This window comes from Kwoniella botswanensis, chromosome 1, assembly GCF_036426115.1.
Source record: "Kwoniella botswanensis chromosome 1, complete sequence".
NCBI classification, from domain to species: Eukaryota; Fungi; Basidiomycota; class Tremellomycetes; order Tremellales; family Cryptococcaceae; genus Kwoniella; species Kwoniella botswanensis.
Window position 1 is genome coordinate 4,789,379 of NC_088599.1, and position 15,304 is coordinate 4,804,682.

Here is a 15,304-nt window from a genome sequence, read left to right on the forward strand (position 1 = left end):
CGACTCGTGGCTGGAACTTGGATACCTCCAATTGAATTCGTGTCTGCCTGCAACTGAGGATGACCAAGTCTCTTTACTTTTTCGGATCGAATGTGTTCTCCAGTGGGCGTTCGACTTAGACCTGTACTGCAACCATAAAGAATCGACAAACCCTACCAAGACAGTATTACCCCACCGATACTGCACGCCTAGAGGTGAGCTCAGGTAGTTATATCAGTTCGACCTCTATGACATGATCAAATGTCTTCACGCAACGTGAAGATATGATATCATTGACTGTTCGTCTAGTTTCAGACTAGAACCTGTGGGCATATAGCGCAGGTGCAAAGTGCACTGTAATGGCAGGCTATGCGTTACCTTTGGCCAAAGATAGTCGAGCCATCTCTCTCTGAGAAAATCAAGTGTGTAAAAAACTTGATTAGGTACTGCTCTAGGGTGACGTGTCTGCGACTGAGTTTGGATACAGTGATTGAAGTATTATGCAGCAGCATTAGGGTCGTCATCCCTTTGCATGTATTTTAGGACCTCATTGGTACAACTATCCCCGAATTTCATCACTATCACACCTTTATCAGCTTCCATAGCTTAGCATGATTTAGTAGTATTCCTCACTCACGTATAAGTATCCTCGGGCATCCTAATTCCATCATTGATGCTAGCACCCATTAATCTACCTCCATCTACAGTCAGCAGCGCATGGTTCATGTATCCTCCAGCGGGACTGGAAAGCAGCAAGACAGGTCCGACCATCTCTTCAGGTCGACCAGGTCTACCGGCCGTACATCTTAGAGCGGCCTTTTCAGCTTGGTGATTGATGTTGTAGCTGTGTTTACCAGCTGTGACACCGGTCATTTCGGAGGGGAAGATACCGGGACATATGGTATTAACTCGGATTTTCATACTGCGGTGGTAAACAAAGTTAGCAAAAATCAAGATTGGGAAAGGGTACTTACGGGTGGAGTCGACCAGCTAGCAACTTGGCGAGGTGAATGACTAGTAAGGAAATATCAGCAGTTAACCTTAAATGGACAATGTTGACTGAAGGTATGTTGCTCACCTGCAGCTTTCGAAACACCGTAGGTGAGCGATCCCATTGATCTGTTTGTTCCTTCAATCAGTTTTATCTCCAAACATTTCTGTAAGAGTTCAGCGACTGACCGGATATTAGCGAGACCCGCTAAAGAAGCAATCACGCAGACATTTGGATCTTTCGACTTTCGCAAGAGAGGAACGAAGTTGACAGTCAGGAAGTAAACACCGTTGACGTTGACTGGTACACCATCAGTGTTACATGCGAGATCGGACGATGGGTGAAAAGTCAAGAAATCTCACTTTGATTACTTCGATCGAAATCTTCCCTGTTAAGATATACAGCAGGTATCATCAGTATATTGCTCCCTTCCTAGATTACTGTACCTACTTACTCTTCTAGACCGTTTATAAGCATATTCTCCACTTGATCAGCTGCAACATATGATATGTCAGCTATTTGCCGTCCAGCGACTGACGTCGTCAGTATGAGATCTTACTCACGATCATTGTGGTCTTTAGCACCCACTCTCCAAGGACTGTTCACGCCTGCACAGTTGATGAGCGTGTCGATCTACTCATTTCAAGAGTCAGACATGGTACGTCCTTGCAATTGTTATCATACGTAGAACAACTTACATGGGACTCTTTGGCTTGTACAGCAGCCACGATATCTTGACAACTCTTCTTACTTTGCACATCACCTTGAATCCTAAAGACCAAATCTGGGTCAACCATTTCACTTCTTGATGGTGATACATCTGATGATCAACTTACACATGTATATCACCTCCAATTTGCTTAGCGGCATTCTCCAAAGTTTCTAATCTCCTTCCAACGATGTACACTTTAGCACCATTCAGAGCGAAACCTTCAGCTATGGCTTTTCCCAGACCTGATCCTCCTCCAGTGATGACTATAACTTTCCCTTTGACGGCGAAGAGGTCTTCCACTTTGAATGAGACTTGTTGTTCAGCCATTTTGCGATCAGAATCTATGCGTAGGATTATATCAGACTCTTGCGATTGTATAGAATGACAAAGTGTTCAACATCTATAGATTTCTTCAAAAAAGGCTCCTAAATCACAGTGATCAAGATTTGGCTGGAGACCGAATTATACTGACCAAGTCGGTGGAGGCCTTCCCGTAGAACTCGGTCCGAACATGCGTGCTGCAAGCATATCAAGCTCAATCTACTTCCGACGCCTCACATATAAATGCGTATCCACCCTGCGTTCTGAGCCAATCTGTGGTTCTACGTGTACGACGTGTTTACGTTGAGAGTGGGGAATAAGCGGAGAAGAAGAGAAAGCGCGCACGCTAAGGGTCGATCAGTCAAGCTTATTTCCCCTACCCGGAGTCCTCGGCGGGGCTTGGTCTATACAAGTCATATGATGGTCGTCAGGACGTGCCATCTTACCGGTAGTTGATACCGAATCCGAATCTATCGCGGGATACTGAATCTCTGTAGTCGGATAGGGATTCGACACTTCCTGAAGTACTGAAAGATAAAAGTTGCAGGTCTTGAACAACGAGGACGATGACGATGTTCTATCAAGAACTCACGTATTCACTGTTGAGCCCAACACCATCGACATAAAATCACTCACATCAGATACTAGAAGCTCGAGTAGACACACACGATGCCAGTTCGCCTCGACGCTCCCCAAGTGATAGTCCTTACGGATGAAGAACGAGATAGCGGTGTCATGGGCGATAAGAAGCTCTACGATGCCATCGAAGCGTTCTTCACTGATGGTCTGGTGGTAGTTGAGAATGCTATACCTGTTGAGTTGGTGGACAAACTCAATGAGAGGATGTTGAAAGATACGGAGAAACTTCTAGGTGGTGGAGGACAAGTACACTTTAAGTGAGTCTAAGTAATCCCTCTATCAACAGCTGTTGCTGACTTTGTGTTGCAGTCACCTCAATCAAAACGCAGCTACAAAGGGTGCCGCCGCGGGAGGCAATTTATCCCAAGTACCTCCGTTGGAGAAAGGTGAGCTGACCTCACACTCAATCCACAACTTAATGGCTAATTAAGTGTTGGTCGACGTAGAATGGTTATTCCCCGAGATCTTCGCCAACAAACATGGAGCCAGAATAGTGAACAACATCCTTGGACCCAAACCCGAAGTCCACTTTTGTCGTACCAACACACTACTAGCCACTGAAGAGAGACAACATGTCCATGCGGATTTACGATTCGAACATCCCCAACATCCATTCGCTATTGCATTCAACACCTGCTTAATTGACGTTGGTCCAGAGAACGGTTCAACCGAATTATGGCTGGGTACCCAGAATACCAGCTTGGAATGTCACAGAGATTTGGGTGAACCAATGATCGCCGAAGAGAAGTTGGAGGAAAGAAGGAAAATTAGACCCCCTATCTACCCTAGGTTGAAGAAAGGTTCGATCGTCCTCAGAGATCTCAGATTGTGGTGAGTTTCTGGTCTCTCTTGATGTCATACACATGAGATAGAAACTGAAAAGGCCGTCGCAGGCACGCCGGTATGCCTAATCCGACTCATGAAACCAGAATTATGTTGGCCATCGTATACTGGGCATCGTAAGTCCAATACCCCGTTGATTATCGGGGTGAAGAGTGTGTGCTGATAGTGAATCACCAGGTGGTACAAAAACGGTGCTGTTATTCCTCTGCCTAACTCCCTCAAACCCACCATTGAGGCTTTGGAGGAATCAGCCAACATCAAGTACGCCGCAGAATGGGTACCCGACGAAGGATACAACTACCTCGATATCAAATTCAGTAATAACTTCAGTTCGACTTTGACTCCTTGGGTATGGGAGAAGATCCAACATGTCAAGACAGTCAAAGGGTACTAGTCCACAAGGGGATGCACAGGTCTTGTCTGTATGGTTTCGTGCTTGTTTGTAACGTGAATGCATTTGGGACCGCTTGATTATTTGTACTGCTATGTATATGCGGAGATCACTGTGATGGTGCACCTGATCGCAGTTCCAACACCCATCAATCAGTGATCATCAATTACCATCCATCAACGGTCATTCATCATCGTTCATCAGTGACATCGAAGTTGATGCGCACACACACCCATATACACACAAGTACGCAAACAGGCAAACACGCATTTCGCGCCGAAAGGAGTCGCGTACATTTCCTTCCATTGTCTAACCAACGTATGTCTCGAGCTGGCATGTCATATTATGAAATGCATGCAGTTCTGTCAATACTGTAATCCATGTGTGATTAACAATACCGGCGCTTGTTCGAGTTCCGAGCAGCGAAAATCAACGTTTCTTTGTCCTGCTCCGGCCTTTTATTAACCGAGGCAAGAGATCCACCGGAGATCCAAGCTCGCGGTGTGGCTCTCCTCCCTCCCAATTCATTAATCGAAACCATAAAAACTCCGCTATAGCTAGTTTCTTTACCATTCATCACATGACTTTCTTTCCAGGGACTGTGAAATATTCTGTGACCACCCTAAAGAAGCATACAGAACAAAGCAAGGGACGCCGCCTCTGGGCATTGGGCCTGAGCAACACTCAGGACCTAAGGGCAAGTTATGATCTTATGACCCCAACGTTGTGATCATTTTTCTTCCCTGTATTCGGTTCTCCATCACAATTTCAGCATCCGATAGCTGTTTCCTTGAGTTCCCGAATTTCATCGGATTGACGGAATACGCTAAAACCAAGAATTCGGTCTGACGAAGATCCTCCAAATCATTGGTGAATTATTTTGAATGACGATCAGATACAAAATGTATAAAGTCTTGCCTCCAACTAACCCCATTGGAGACCCCATCTACAGTATTTCTGACCAATATCTCCTCGCTGATTGATTGGAATTGACAAGATGGCCACTCATACTCACCACCTCAACGATTCGCACCCTCACAACGTCCCTAGCGATACTCCTGTGGTACCGCTAGGAGACGACGATATCATCAAACATGAGCATGATCATGTTGAGAATGCCGCTGCGCCCATGCCGGACAGTTTCCGAGATATGACTGAGGATGAAAGGAAGGCCATGGAGAAGAAGATGGTCAGGAAGATGGATATGGTCATCATGTGAGAGAGGCTTTCGTCACATCAATGCAAGTACGGAACGTTGGCTAATATTACCGAATAATTGGGTAGGCCAATCATGGGTATTTTATATATCATGAATTGTGAGTGGGCATAGCCTCTCGCATAACTAGTATAACGTACTGATTTCACAATTTACAGACGTCGACAGATCAGCTTTGTCAGCCTCAAAAGTATACGGTATCATGGAAGATCTCAATATGACCACCACCGACTTCGCTACGGCTATTTCGATTCTTTTCGGTAGGTCATACCATCCATACAGTATAGGTCGACCAAAGCCAAAGCGTGCTGACTCTTACATACACTCTCTTTCTAGCCGGCTACATCCCATTCCAAATCCCTTCGAACTTGGTCATGACCAAAGTCAGTCGACCAGGTCTTTGTGAGTGATCACTATCTACCTGCTAGTCCTTTCTCATACTGACTCCACCTGATACCCAGATATTTGTAGCGCCGCGGTCATCTGGGGAGCAGTCAGTGCATGTACAGCCGCAGCGAAGACGTACCACCATCTCCTTGTCATCCGAGTCATGCTGGGGGTCACGGAAGCGGTGTTTTTCCCTGGAATGATCTACTTCCTGAGCGCTTGGTACACGAAGAACGAGCTGGGCAAACGACTCTCCGCTCTGTTCATGTTCCAAATGGTCGGTAATGCCTTCGGAGGCTTCGTCGCCGCTGCCTGTCTCACCCTCGATGGACGATATGGGATTTCCGGTTGGAGATGGCTGTTCATCGTGTGAATTTCCCCCCTTCTCCTTAGCGGCAGGATAAAGCTGATTTTAAGATGGATCGTAGCGAAGGAGTGGTGACTATCGGATGCGGGATGATCGGAGCGTGCTTCATGCCTGAATTCCCTCACAATGCGAGACTGCTCAAACCCATCGAAAGGGAGTATGCCGTGTGGAGGTTGGAGATGGAAGCTGGTGCCGGTGAGGCCAACGAAGATACTTCCACTTTGGGCGGGTTCAAGCTCGCTTTGCTCGATCCGAAAGTATGGACCATGGTTTGGTGTATGGGTATGGGTCAAGCTATGGGTTCGATCGTCAACTTCTTCCCGTAAGTGCTGCACTTTGTTCCACCGTTGTGTTGCCTCTATGAGCTGACCAAAGATTGTGGCCCCTCTCATAGGGTCATCGTCAATACTCTTGGTTACAACAAGACTGGAACTTTGCTCTTGACTGCTCCGCCGTACTTGCTCGCCGCCATCGTGTTCTACACCATCTCCTATATTAGTGATGTGAGTAGAACACTTGTCTTGTTCACGCTAGGCTCCATTGCTGAAGCTTGTCGCAGCGCCGAAACATGATGTATCCTATCATCATGAGTTGTCTCGGTGTCGCAATCATCGCATATGTCTTGGCAATCGCGACTTTGAAAATTCCAGCCCGGTGAGCGGTAACCATCTTCTGCCGTTCATATGCAACGACGACTGATCTCCTATGTATAGTTACGTGGCTATGATGTTGATGCCTTCGGTTTGTTGTGAGTGTCCCAGATCTTTCGTTCACAACAGGAGCAAAAGCTGATCAATTCATACTCAGCCGGACCCCAAATCATGTTATACAAAACCCTCAACGTCCACATGGCTCGACCATACCCCAAAAGAGCCGCTGGAGTAGCCATGATGAATGCGATCGGTGGATTGAGCAACGTCTGGACTTCTTACTTGTACTACGATGCTCCTCATTATTACGCTGCGTTCGGGTGTGGTGAGTCTCCATACTGATCGACCGAGGGGTCCCAGAGCTGATTTGAAGGTTGGTTCATCAGTTCTTGGCTGTACAATCTCCTTCATGATCACCATCACGCTCTACAAGATGTACGTTCAAAGGATGAACAGGCTCTTGGGCGGTACACCGGAACAACAACGCCAAGCTATGAAGAGTGGTGTAACTCAACAGCAAGTCGATTTGGGATGGCGATATATTGGTTATTAGTGAAGTGCGACCGCATGACTCTCTCTTATGTAGTCCAGCTATGGGAGAAGTAGGATGATGATGATGTTATCAGTCGTGATTTGAGCTGGGTCATTTGCAACGTAGTGATGTATATGCATGTCATGTTCTTGGATGCGTTTGCCAGTGCAGTATGCATCTTCTAGTGGTATTGTAGTCAAAGACCGGACAATTCGGATCTTAGTATGGGAATGGGTATGGGTATTTGGATATGGTGCAATCGAGGCGCGCCACGAGATCGACATGCACCGCGTGGTGTCTAACCTTGCCAAACGAGGAACAAGCTAAAAAAATTCTTTCCGTTCGCTAAAATGACTCTGGCTCCGTCACTGAACTCACTCGTATATGCATCCATCCTGCAGTAATTCTCCAAGCGATGCGAAGCGATGTTGGGCTCCCTATATATATATGGTAGGTTGGAAAAAGAATCGTTCGTTATAAATCATCATCGATGGCGTGCCCGAAAGATTAAAAAAAAAAAGTTGACCAGTCGTTCATGAATCAACTTGTTCGAGATGTGATCTACATATATATTCTCATACTCGACGATCAATTGAGTAGCAAGCTCATACCAAGATAACCCATACTAACCATCTGCAAGATGACTTCCATCACTGAAGAGCAAAATGGTATACACCAGAAGAAACCTTGTAAGTCATTTCCAGATCCATTCGACCCATCAACAACACAGTGACGGTCTACTAATTTCAGTACGCTCACATAGTTTATAGATCAGTACCATTCCAAATTGCTGTAGCGGCCGGAGTATCCTTCACTGCCCCGGGCATGTAAGTCTATACCTGCCCCACTCAAGTTCACTTCTTTTACGTTCCTGACTGATTAGGGTTTTCTGGCAACAGGTGGGATGCCTTGGGGGGACTGGGAGCCGGAGGAGCAGCAGAACCATACGCTGTATCAGCGGCCAATGCAATCCTGTATGCATTGTTCGCAATCTTCTGTGTGCTTGCTGGAGCGATCAATAATAGAATTGGGTTGAAATGGGGTTTAGCCTTAGGGTGAGTTTTGATGTTCCACATCTTCCATTTACCATGCCTCGTTTCATTTCCCCCTCGAGTCACTCAATCTTCCATTGTCATCGTGCCCTGCTCTTAGAAAACGCAATTGAAATTGGGGGGGAATTATGATAGACAAGTGTGGATCTCCTTACACAGAAATGATCTATATCTGGAGAAGAACATATGCTAACATCTTCCTTTCTGTCTTCTTCGCAGAGTGAGTTTTCAGCATACAATGAACTTCATTTCGAAAACTACGACGGGAAGGCAAGGAGCTGGATGTAGATGCGATGCTGATACCCGGGGTCAATAGGCAATTGGATACCCCCTTTACGGAGCAGGATTATACACCAATAACAAAACCGCCACTACATGGTTTATGATCTTTGGAAGTGTCTGTTGTGGGATCAGTGCAGGTTTCTTCTGGGCAGCGTGAGTCCGAACCCTTCTCTTCCTCACCCCTCTGATATGACCAAACTACAAGTCTCACATCCGTATCAAGAAGGATTTTTCTGAAATATCACGTGATATCACCTTACGATGACCGGTGCTGATAATTACCTACAGCGAAGCCGCAATCATCATTGGGTATCCAAGTCCCAAGGAAAGAGGGTTTTACCTAGCCTGTTGGCAGACTGCTAAAGCTTCTGGACCGATCATTGGAGGAGCCATCACTTTGGGTTTGAACGCTAATAGGGAGACTGCCGGATCTGTCGGGTAAGTCGAGAAATCCTTCATTCATTCATCTCGCTTTTCTACTCCTGCGGACTTCCTACAAAGGCTGACTATCTCTTTACAGCTCAGCAACTTATATAGTATTTATAGTTTTGATGTGTCTAGGATTGCCCATTGCTCTTCTGTTGAGCCCAGCTAATAAAGGTTAGCTCCTTCTCATGGCTGGATCATATGCCCTCCCGGAGGATCCAGCTAACTCGATTTCCCGCTTGTAGTCTGGCGAAAAGACGGTACTCGAGTCGTTGTTCACAAGCACGCCAGCTGGTGGGCTGAACTCCAAGCTGTCGGACGATTAGCCATCTCTAGAAGGATCGTCTTATTGGTTCCAGCATTCTTCATCAGTTATTTCTACAACCCATTCGTCAGCACTTGGTTAACAAGTTACTTTGTGAGTCATTTTCAAGCCTTTGCATTCGAGCAACCTCCGATGTGATCAAGACTAACGGACTATTGACAGACCGTACGATCCCGAGCTTTCTCATCTTTCTTCACTCCTTTCGCCGGTATCTTCTCTTCTTTCATCATTGGTACTTTCTTAGATAGACAATCCATCTTCATTAGAACCAGAGCGAAAGTTGCCTTTGTAAGTTATACAGCTACTTATACATCCTACCACAAAATCAACAGCTAAGCTAACAACTTAATAATGTATTCTAGGCTACTATCGTTACTATGCTCGTTGGAACTTGGATCTGGGCTATAATTCTCCAAAAGAGATTTTACGATAACCCACCTGTATTCGACTGGTTCAAAGGTGGATTTGGATCTGCTTACGCTTTGGTGTTCTTCTGGACATTTACCGGACAGGCTTTCCAACAATATTGTTATTGGTTAATTGGTCAATATACCAGTAAGTCTTCTTTTCATTCACTTGTCCTCTCATATTCCTACAATAGGCTAATTGCCGTTTATGCTACTTGTCAATAGCCGACTTAACATCCCTCTCACATCACACTGGTATCCTCCGAGGCCTCGAGGCGTTGGGCCAAACAGTCGCATGGGCCATGCAATCCGAAGCTGGTGTTAACCATTTCGTCAGTATTGGTATCAACTTTGGTATCCTCCTCATTGCCATCGTTCCAACTTGGATCGTCGTCAGTGCTTTGGATCATACGCATGAAGAGGTAGTAACGGAGGAGATTGTAGGGTCCGATAAAGCCGATGAAGAAGGATCGGTCGGACCTGAAGGGTTACAAGCTGCTGCTTTGGCGAAATAGATGTTGATAGATAGAGTATAGATGAGAGTACATATGCATATAATCTGATAGATACTGTGATAGGCAGCCGTGTCATGTTGGTTTTTTTATTGTTCAAGGTAAAACAAAGTAACTTTCATACATGCCACTCGCATGGTATTGCATACGTGGATAGAATCTTGTTCGATTCAGGCGGTACCGATTTATTTCTCAGCCATGGTCCTCGAATGGACTCAAGGATCGTTTGTCATCATGGGATCGACCATACAACCACTTTTCAAAGTGTCGTGTGAGCATGACATGACGTAATCGTCTTTTTTGCCACCCATTTGTCAAAATCACACGGAGCCTTGTTTTTGGCGTACGATATTCTTGATGTCGATGATATTTTTCACTTGCAATCACATCTCTACTCCTTGCGATCACCCAGTCTAGTGAAGAACACTCAAGTATGTCCAACAAACCCTCCTACGCTGCTATCGTGTCCAACAGTCCACCCAAGTCGGACCGTCAGGGACCCCAAGTCGGTGTCGAGGGTGCAGGTGCAAGTGCGGGACCAAGCGATGCTCCCCCTCCATGTGAGTGATCTCAATCATATACCCTTCATTTCCATCCCTTGAACACCTATCACTTCCACATATATGCATACCTTTGAGCCATGAACTGACTTAGTTTAATGGTCATCTTCGATCAATCGCAGATACCGAACCAGGCCATCCTCATCCCAATCCTTCCATCCCACATCAAACGATACTTCCCCAACCTCCAGCTCAACAGCAGAGATACACCCAGGATGTAGAATCTCATCAGTCATCCAGTGGATGGACACCCCCACCTTCTTATGCAGTAGCTAGGTCAAGAGCGTTGAAAAGATTTTGGATGGCGTTCTTCTGGGCTTGGTTAATCTGGATATTCGTAGGGTGAGCGATTGCGTCATGTTGACGACTTGCAACATTATCATTTGTCCGACTTCCGCCATATACTTCAGACAAGTCCTGTTCCACATTTAGCTTATCCATACCAAACCGAAACGTTGACTTTAGCTGACTCCCTCGTCGATTCTATAGACTTCTCATCGGCGGTGGAGTCTCGGACATCTCGAACGATCGTTCAAGGGGCCATCACGGACATTGGGACAAACATGGCGATTGGCACGATGACAATGGGAAAGTATACTTTGAGGACGTAGGTGTATCATCGATGTTTGCTAAAGTGAAAGATAAGGCCATTGCGGTGTTACCTGATTATTTGTAGTTGAGGGGCTCTACCTCTCCATCTATGTTTCTCTTCATGTGTATTGCTACCCTCGTATCTTGCCTTGTATATCTAGTCTGATTAGCTTGCTTATGTAGACGACTGTAAAAAGATAATGAATACATGTGATCTGTACTAAGTAGTTTAATCTACCAAGATAATAATGCAAAGATATAAAACCTAAAAACCAATCGCTACAAATGCAAAACTCCTAATCTCAATCCTTCATTCCTGATGTTCATGTCCATCTCCACCATCCATCCTGAACGATCTCTTAATTCTCTCCCAAATTCTGTCCAAAGCCAAACTGAACCTCACCGCCAATTCCCTATACCCATCAATTCTCTTATACTGACCATCTTTAATCCATCTAATCCACCATCTCTCCGCCTGCACTTCTTCCGCCTTCTTTTTCTTCTCTTCCCTTCGTCGTTTATGAATTTCATCAGAATTCACTTCCAATATCTGCGTTTCCACATAAATCAACAATTTCTGAGTCAAGATTTGTAATCCGTTGTAAAATTGGATCAACGTATTGACAGCTCCAACAAGAACTAGGATAACCATCATTATCGTCCCAATCGACAATCTCCCTTCTCCACCACCCCCTCCTCCCCCAGCGGTATTTCGTCTTCTAGCAAGATTACCCAAGAATCCAAAGCCTCTTAGTCCATTCATAAGCTGAAGTGGTCCAAAGAGTGATAAACTCAATAATAACGAAAGGAAAGACATTGATCCCAACGTTGCTAAACCCAGTAAGTACCTCACAGCAAGTTCGAATACCAGATTAGCTAGTGGTGAAGGAATTTTGGTGGATAAATTGTCCTTCTGAGTCAAGAAGGAATTTGAAAGGTCGACGAACGTCTGGATAGCTCCGATGAAAATATCCCATATCAATTCTCCTCCGCCGCCTACGACGATCACTGGACCACCGTCAACGGCCGCGTAAGGATCGTCGAGGAGATCGAACATTGTTTTAACGGTTGGACGGGAGGAGCGAGAGAGGAGCGTACGTGAGATCGTGGGTGAGTGATGAAGCATTAGATGCAGGATCTCGCCCAGGAGTAGAGTGAGGAGAGAGAACGTCAGGATGGTGGATAGTAGGAGGATGGGTCGGGAGGTTGCGAGACCTGAGATGAGAGTTCCTGAAGCGACGAAGTGGGTTAGTACATGTGAAGGTTGAATGGGAGGTTGGCGGCGGACGATTGGGTAGATGAGAATACTCACTTCGTAGTTGATATCGATAATGGCATTGTGGACATTCTACATAATGATATTATCAGTATAATAGGAATGGACTCATCGAATCGAGTGCGTTGTACGTACCGAGATGTGCTTTCTACGATTGGAGCACGATATATCAGTATCTTCCAAGTCCAGACGGATAGGATGATTCTATAAATGGGTTGTGTACGTATGAGAAAGCACTCACAGCGTTCGTTCCAGTACCTCTCCAAGCATTCAAGCATTTCACTATGCATTGCCCATAATCAGCTCATCCGTTCGCCCTACGCTACCTATGTTTGACACAAGCAATACTGACCATGTACATACTGCAATAACACCATGTCAGTCCAGTATGATGCTACCTTTGATATGAACGCAAAACTCACTCGCATACTGCCAGTACACAGACAAGGGGATATCATCCTACCCAGCGTCTCTTCTTCTTCAGGTCCTGAAAAACATATCCTACATGTTTTGTCATTGTCTCCTTTGTCTGTATCTCCTTTAGACGGTATATGCTCTTCCTGTTGAGAGTGGATGTGATGTCTTGGATCGCTAGTATCCTTCGATGCTTCCCCAGAGGTTTCTCCTTCATCCGACCTCGTAGCATGCTTCCAAGCTCTGGAATGCGAGTGAGTTGAGCGCTCTTCGAGTGGTGTAGAAGGTAATGAATCTTCTACGTTTTGCTCATCCTCTATATCCATATCCATATCTAGGTCCCAACCACCGTTGACATCGATATTGAAGGGTCGAGACGGAGCGGTGTGCAGATTCGACATGATAGCATGTATATAGCAGTGAGATCAATGGTCTCTACATGTGACTTCTGCAGTATATGACAGCAGTGTGCAGGCATGAGTAGATATTTGATTCGATGGATTGATACCAAGACACCAAGACATGCAAGAGAAACACGTCGAAGCCGACGGTCATCACATCCATATAGCACGGTTAGTCCCGGACATTGGCATGTTTAACCGGTCCGTACGATTGATTAATGCGATAGCAATCTGCATTCGCATCTCCTCTTTGTTCAGTTGACTTGAGATTGGGTCACACACAGAAGTACAGACACGATATAGCTTACTGACCAGGAAGTGTAAGGTTCGAAATGCCTAGCAGCACTCGCGACATCGCTGCCAACACGGTTTTATCTCGAACAAACTTGGCAATCTACGTGGCTATGGCTAATCCAGCCAAATTCCTGTCCTCAACATATCACATTCATATAACCTGACACCATCCGGACAGTGTCACATAGCATCTGCATCAGTGCCACCTCAAACTAGCTGAACCATTCCTAGACATAATCTGGTCACTCCAACAACCTAATCACTCAAAACACGACTTTTCTCAAACCATTGATCGGCTTGTTCCCTCTTGGGGTTTCGGTATAAGGCCGAGAAAGAGTTTCATCATTCCCCGATGAGATAGCGTCAATCTTTGGAGAGAGGTACGATCACACGCACAGCCTTTTCTCTCAGTATCACTTGGTGAGATCTCGCACGAAGAGATACGTGCCGTTTCCGCTCTACCTCGATACAATGAGGAGGAATTCGAGGTGGTATAAAGGGCAACTATCATATCTCTCTTGTCCTTGCTGATGACACTGGTATCACCACTCATCAGAAGACTTTTTGGGAAACCAATGACTGTGACAAACCACACTGACTTCGTCCGATCCGAAGTTACAACACATTTCGGTTATCATCACCATCACCATCACCTTTCAACTCTCGTGATTGATCCTTTAATCACAGACATCGTTCTTTTTTCCTTCGCTAGCTCAAAGGATGTTTGCCTACTGTTTCCTCTTCTCTCTTTTTCCTCTGCTGGACCTTGCAACAAAACAGATGAAAAGACAACAAATGAAATGAATTCAGGTACTGCACTATCAAATGCGAACATCCATCAGCAACAAGTGTCACCTCAAGGGGAATAATTCGATGGATTGACTTTTGATTTCACCACTAACGATACTCACCTACTGTAATATAATACTCATACCGTATGGAATCTGGAACGCATCTTCTATCGTCAATAAAATGGGATATTGAAGCGGCGCTGACGTTCAACTCGACGTATCAGATCGGATCAAATCTCTTGACCTGATCGGTCTAATCATTCCATCTCCGTTTATGCCCGTATGAGACCTATCCTTTGGACTAACTGACACTTGGTCCGTCTCGTCTTGACGCCCTGCTCTCTCTCTCGTTATCATCCTTTCCTCCTCCTTGTCGACCATCCAACCCTCTTATCCGATTTGCGACACTTCGGAAATCATCGTAAACAAAAGGTACAACATGATGTTTACATCATCAAATCGAATGTCATCATCATCATTATGATCAATTACAATACAATGCAACACACTCACTCAACCAATCAATCATCTTACAGTTCAGTCTAGCTTGTTCACCGTGTCACAAGCTCTTCTCTTCTCTCCCGTTCTCCTCCTGGTCTGACTGATTTTTTGATTAGCCGAGACCTAGACAGACGATGACCACCTTTTTGACGAGTTTTAGCGTACTTGGTATGATTATGACCATTGATCAAGTGATAAATCCCATCATATCTCGTTCTATCGACTTGTTTTTAGTATGTGTACGGTACACAATGAAGTGTGGAAAAAGGGGGGAGATGGTGTAGATGGTGACAGACATGGTTATGGTATGATGGGGGTGATCGCAAATTTCTGTTCTTTTGTTTCTACCCAGCTGTCCAAAAGAATGAAAATTCTGTGATGATACCAAGCTAGACTATTCTTATAATCGCTTCCTTTCATCTGGCATCGTTCATTCTTGCGATA

At 45.4% G+C, this 15,304-nt stretch overlaps 6 protein-coding genes across 6 annotated transcripts; 4 read left to right on the forward strand and 2 right to left on the reverse strand.

Annotated features, from left to right (window-relative positions):
• Positions 1 to 612: 612 nt before the first annotated feature.
• L199_001830 (uncharacterized protein) lies at positions 613 to 2,009 on the reverse strand (the record flags this gene model as incomplete). Its single annotated transcript, XM_064887583.1, has 9 exons — positions 613 to 901; positions 954 to 993; positions 1,058 to 1,098; positions 1,159 to 1,270; positions 1,333 to 1,358; positions 1,425 to 1,464; positions 1,534 to 1,603; positions 1,669 to 1,741; positions 1,807 to 2,009. The coding sequence occupies 9 exons, from the start codon at positions 2,007 to 2,009 to the stop codon at positions 613 to 615; spliced, it is 894 nt and encodes a 297-aa protein (XP_064743655.1).
• Positions 2,010 to 2,672: 663 nt separating this feature from the next.
• L199_001831 (uncharacterized protein) lies at positions 2,673 to 3,879 on the forward strand (the record flags this gene model as incomplete). Its single annotated transcript, XM_064887584.1, has 5 exons — positions 2,673 to 2,899; positions 2,952 to 3,028; positions 3,089 to 3,473; positions 3,536 to 3,601; positions 3,663 to 3,879. The coding sequence occupies 5 exons, from the start codon at positions 2,673 to 2,675 to the stop codon at positions 3,877 to 3,879; spliced, it is 972 nt and encodes a 323-aa protein (XP_064743656.1).
• Positions 3,880 to 4,873: 994 nt separating this feature from the next.
• On the forward strand, positions 4,874 to 7,049 carry L199_001832 (uncharacterized protein; the record flags this gene model as incomplete). The annotated part of the gene is made up of 11 exons (XM_064887585.1): positions 4,874 to 5,091; positions 5,161 to 5,192; positions 5,251 to 5,352; positions 5,429 to 5,494; positions 5,554 to 5,848; positions 5,908 to 6,168; positions 6,241 to 6,349; positions 6,406 to 6,500; positions 6,560 to 6,594; positions 6,654 to 6,821; positions 6,883 to 7,049. 11 exons carry the CDS (start codon positions 4,874 to 4,876, stop codon positions 7,047 to 7,049), a joined length of 1,548 nt encoding a protein of 515 aa, XP_064743657.1.
• Positions 7,050 to 7,668: 619 nt separating this feature from the next.
• On the forward strand, positions 7,669 to 10,035 carry L199_001833 (uncharacterized protein; the record flags this gene model as incomplete). Its single annotated transcript, XM_064887586.1, has 11 exons — positions 7,669 to 7,717; positions 7,792 to 7,855; positions 7,928 to 8,002; positions 8,077 to 8,083; positions 8,397 to 8,515; positions 8,651 to 8,800; positions 8,883 to 8,962; positions 9,034 to 9,206; positions 9,276 to 9,401; positions 9,476 to 9,668; positions 9,746 to 10,035. 11 exons carry the CDS (start codon positions 7,669 to 7,671, stop codon positions 10,033 to 10,035), a joined length of 1,326 nt encoding a protein of 441 aa, XP_064743658.1.
• Positions 10,036 to 10,465: 430 nt separating this feature from the next.
• L199_001834 (uncharacterized protein) lies at positions 10,466 to 11,268 on the forward strand (the record flags this gene model as incomplete). Its single annotated transcript, XM_064887587.1, has 3 exons — positions 10,466 to 10,592; positions 10,715 to 10,934; positions 11,082 to 11,268. The coding sequence occupies 3 exons, from the start codon at positions 10,466 to 10,468 to the stop codon at positions 11,266 to 11,268; spliced, it is 534 nt and encodes a 177-aa protein (XP_064743659.1).
• Positions 11,269 to 11,493: 225 nt separating this feature from the next.
• L199_001835 (uncharacterized protein) lies at positions 11,494 to 13,274 on the reverse strand (the record flags this gene model as incomplete). Its single annotated transcript, XM_064887588.1, has 6 exons — positions 11,494 to 12,413; positions 12,496 to 12,531; positions 12,595 to 12,607; positions 12,701 to 12,741; positions 12,812 to 12,821; positions 12,882 to 13,274. 6 exons carry the CDS (start codon positions 13,272 to 13,274, stop codon positions 11,494 to 11,496), a joined length of 1,413 nt encoding a protein of 470 aa, XP_064743660.1.
• Between the last annotated feature and the right edge of the window lie 2,030 nt (positions 13,275 to 15,304).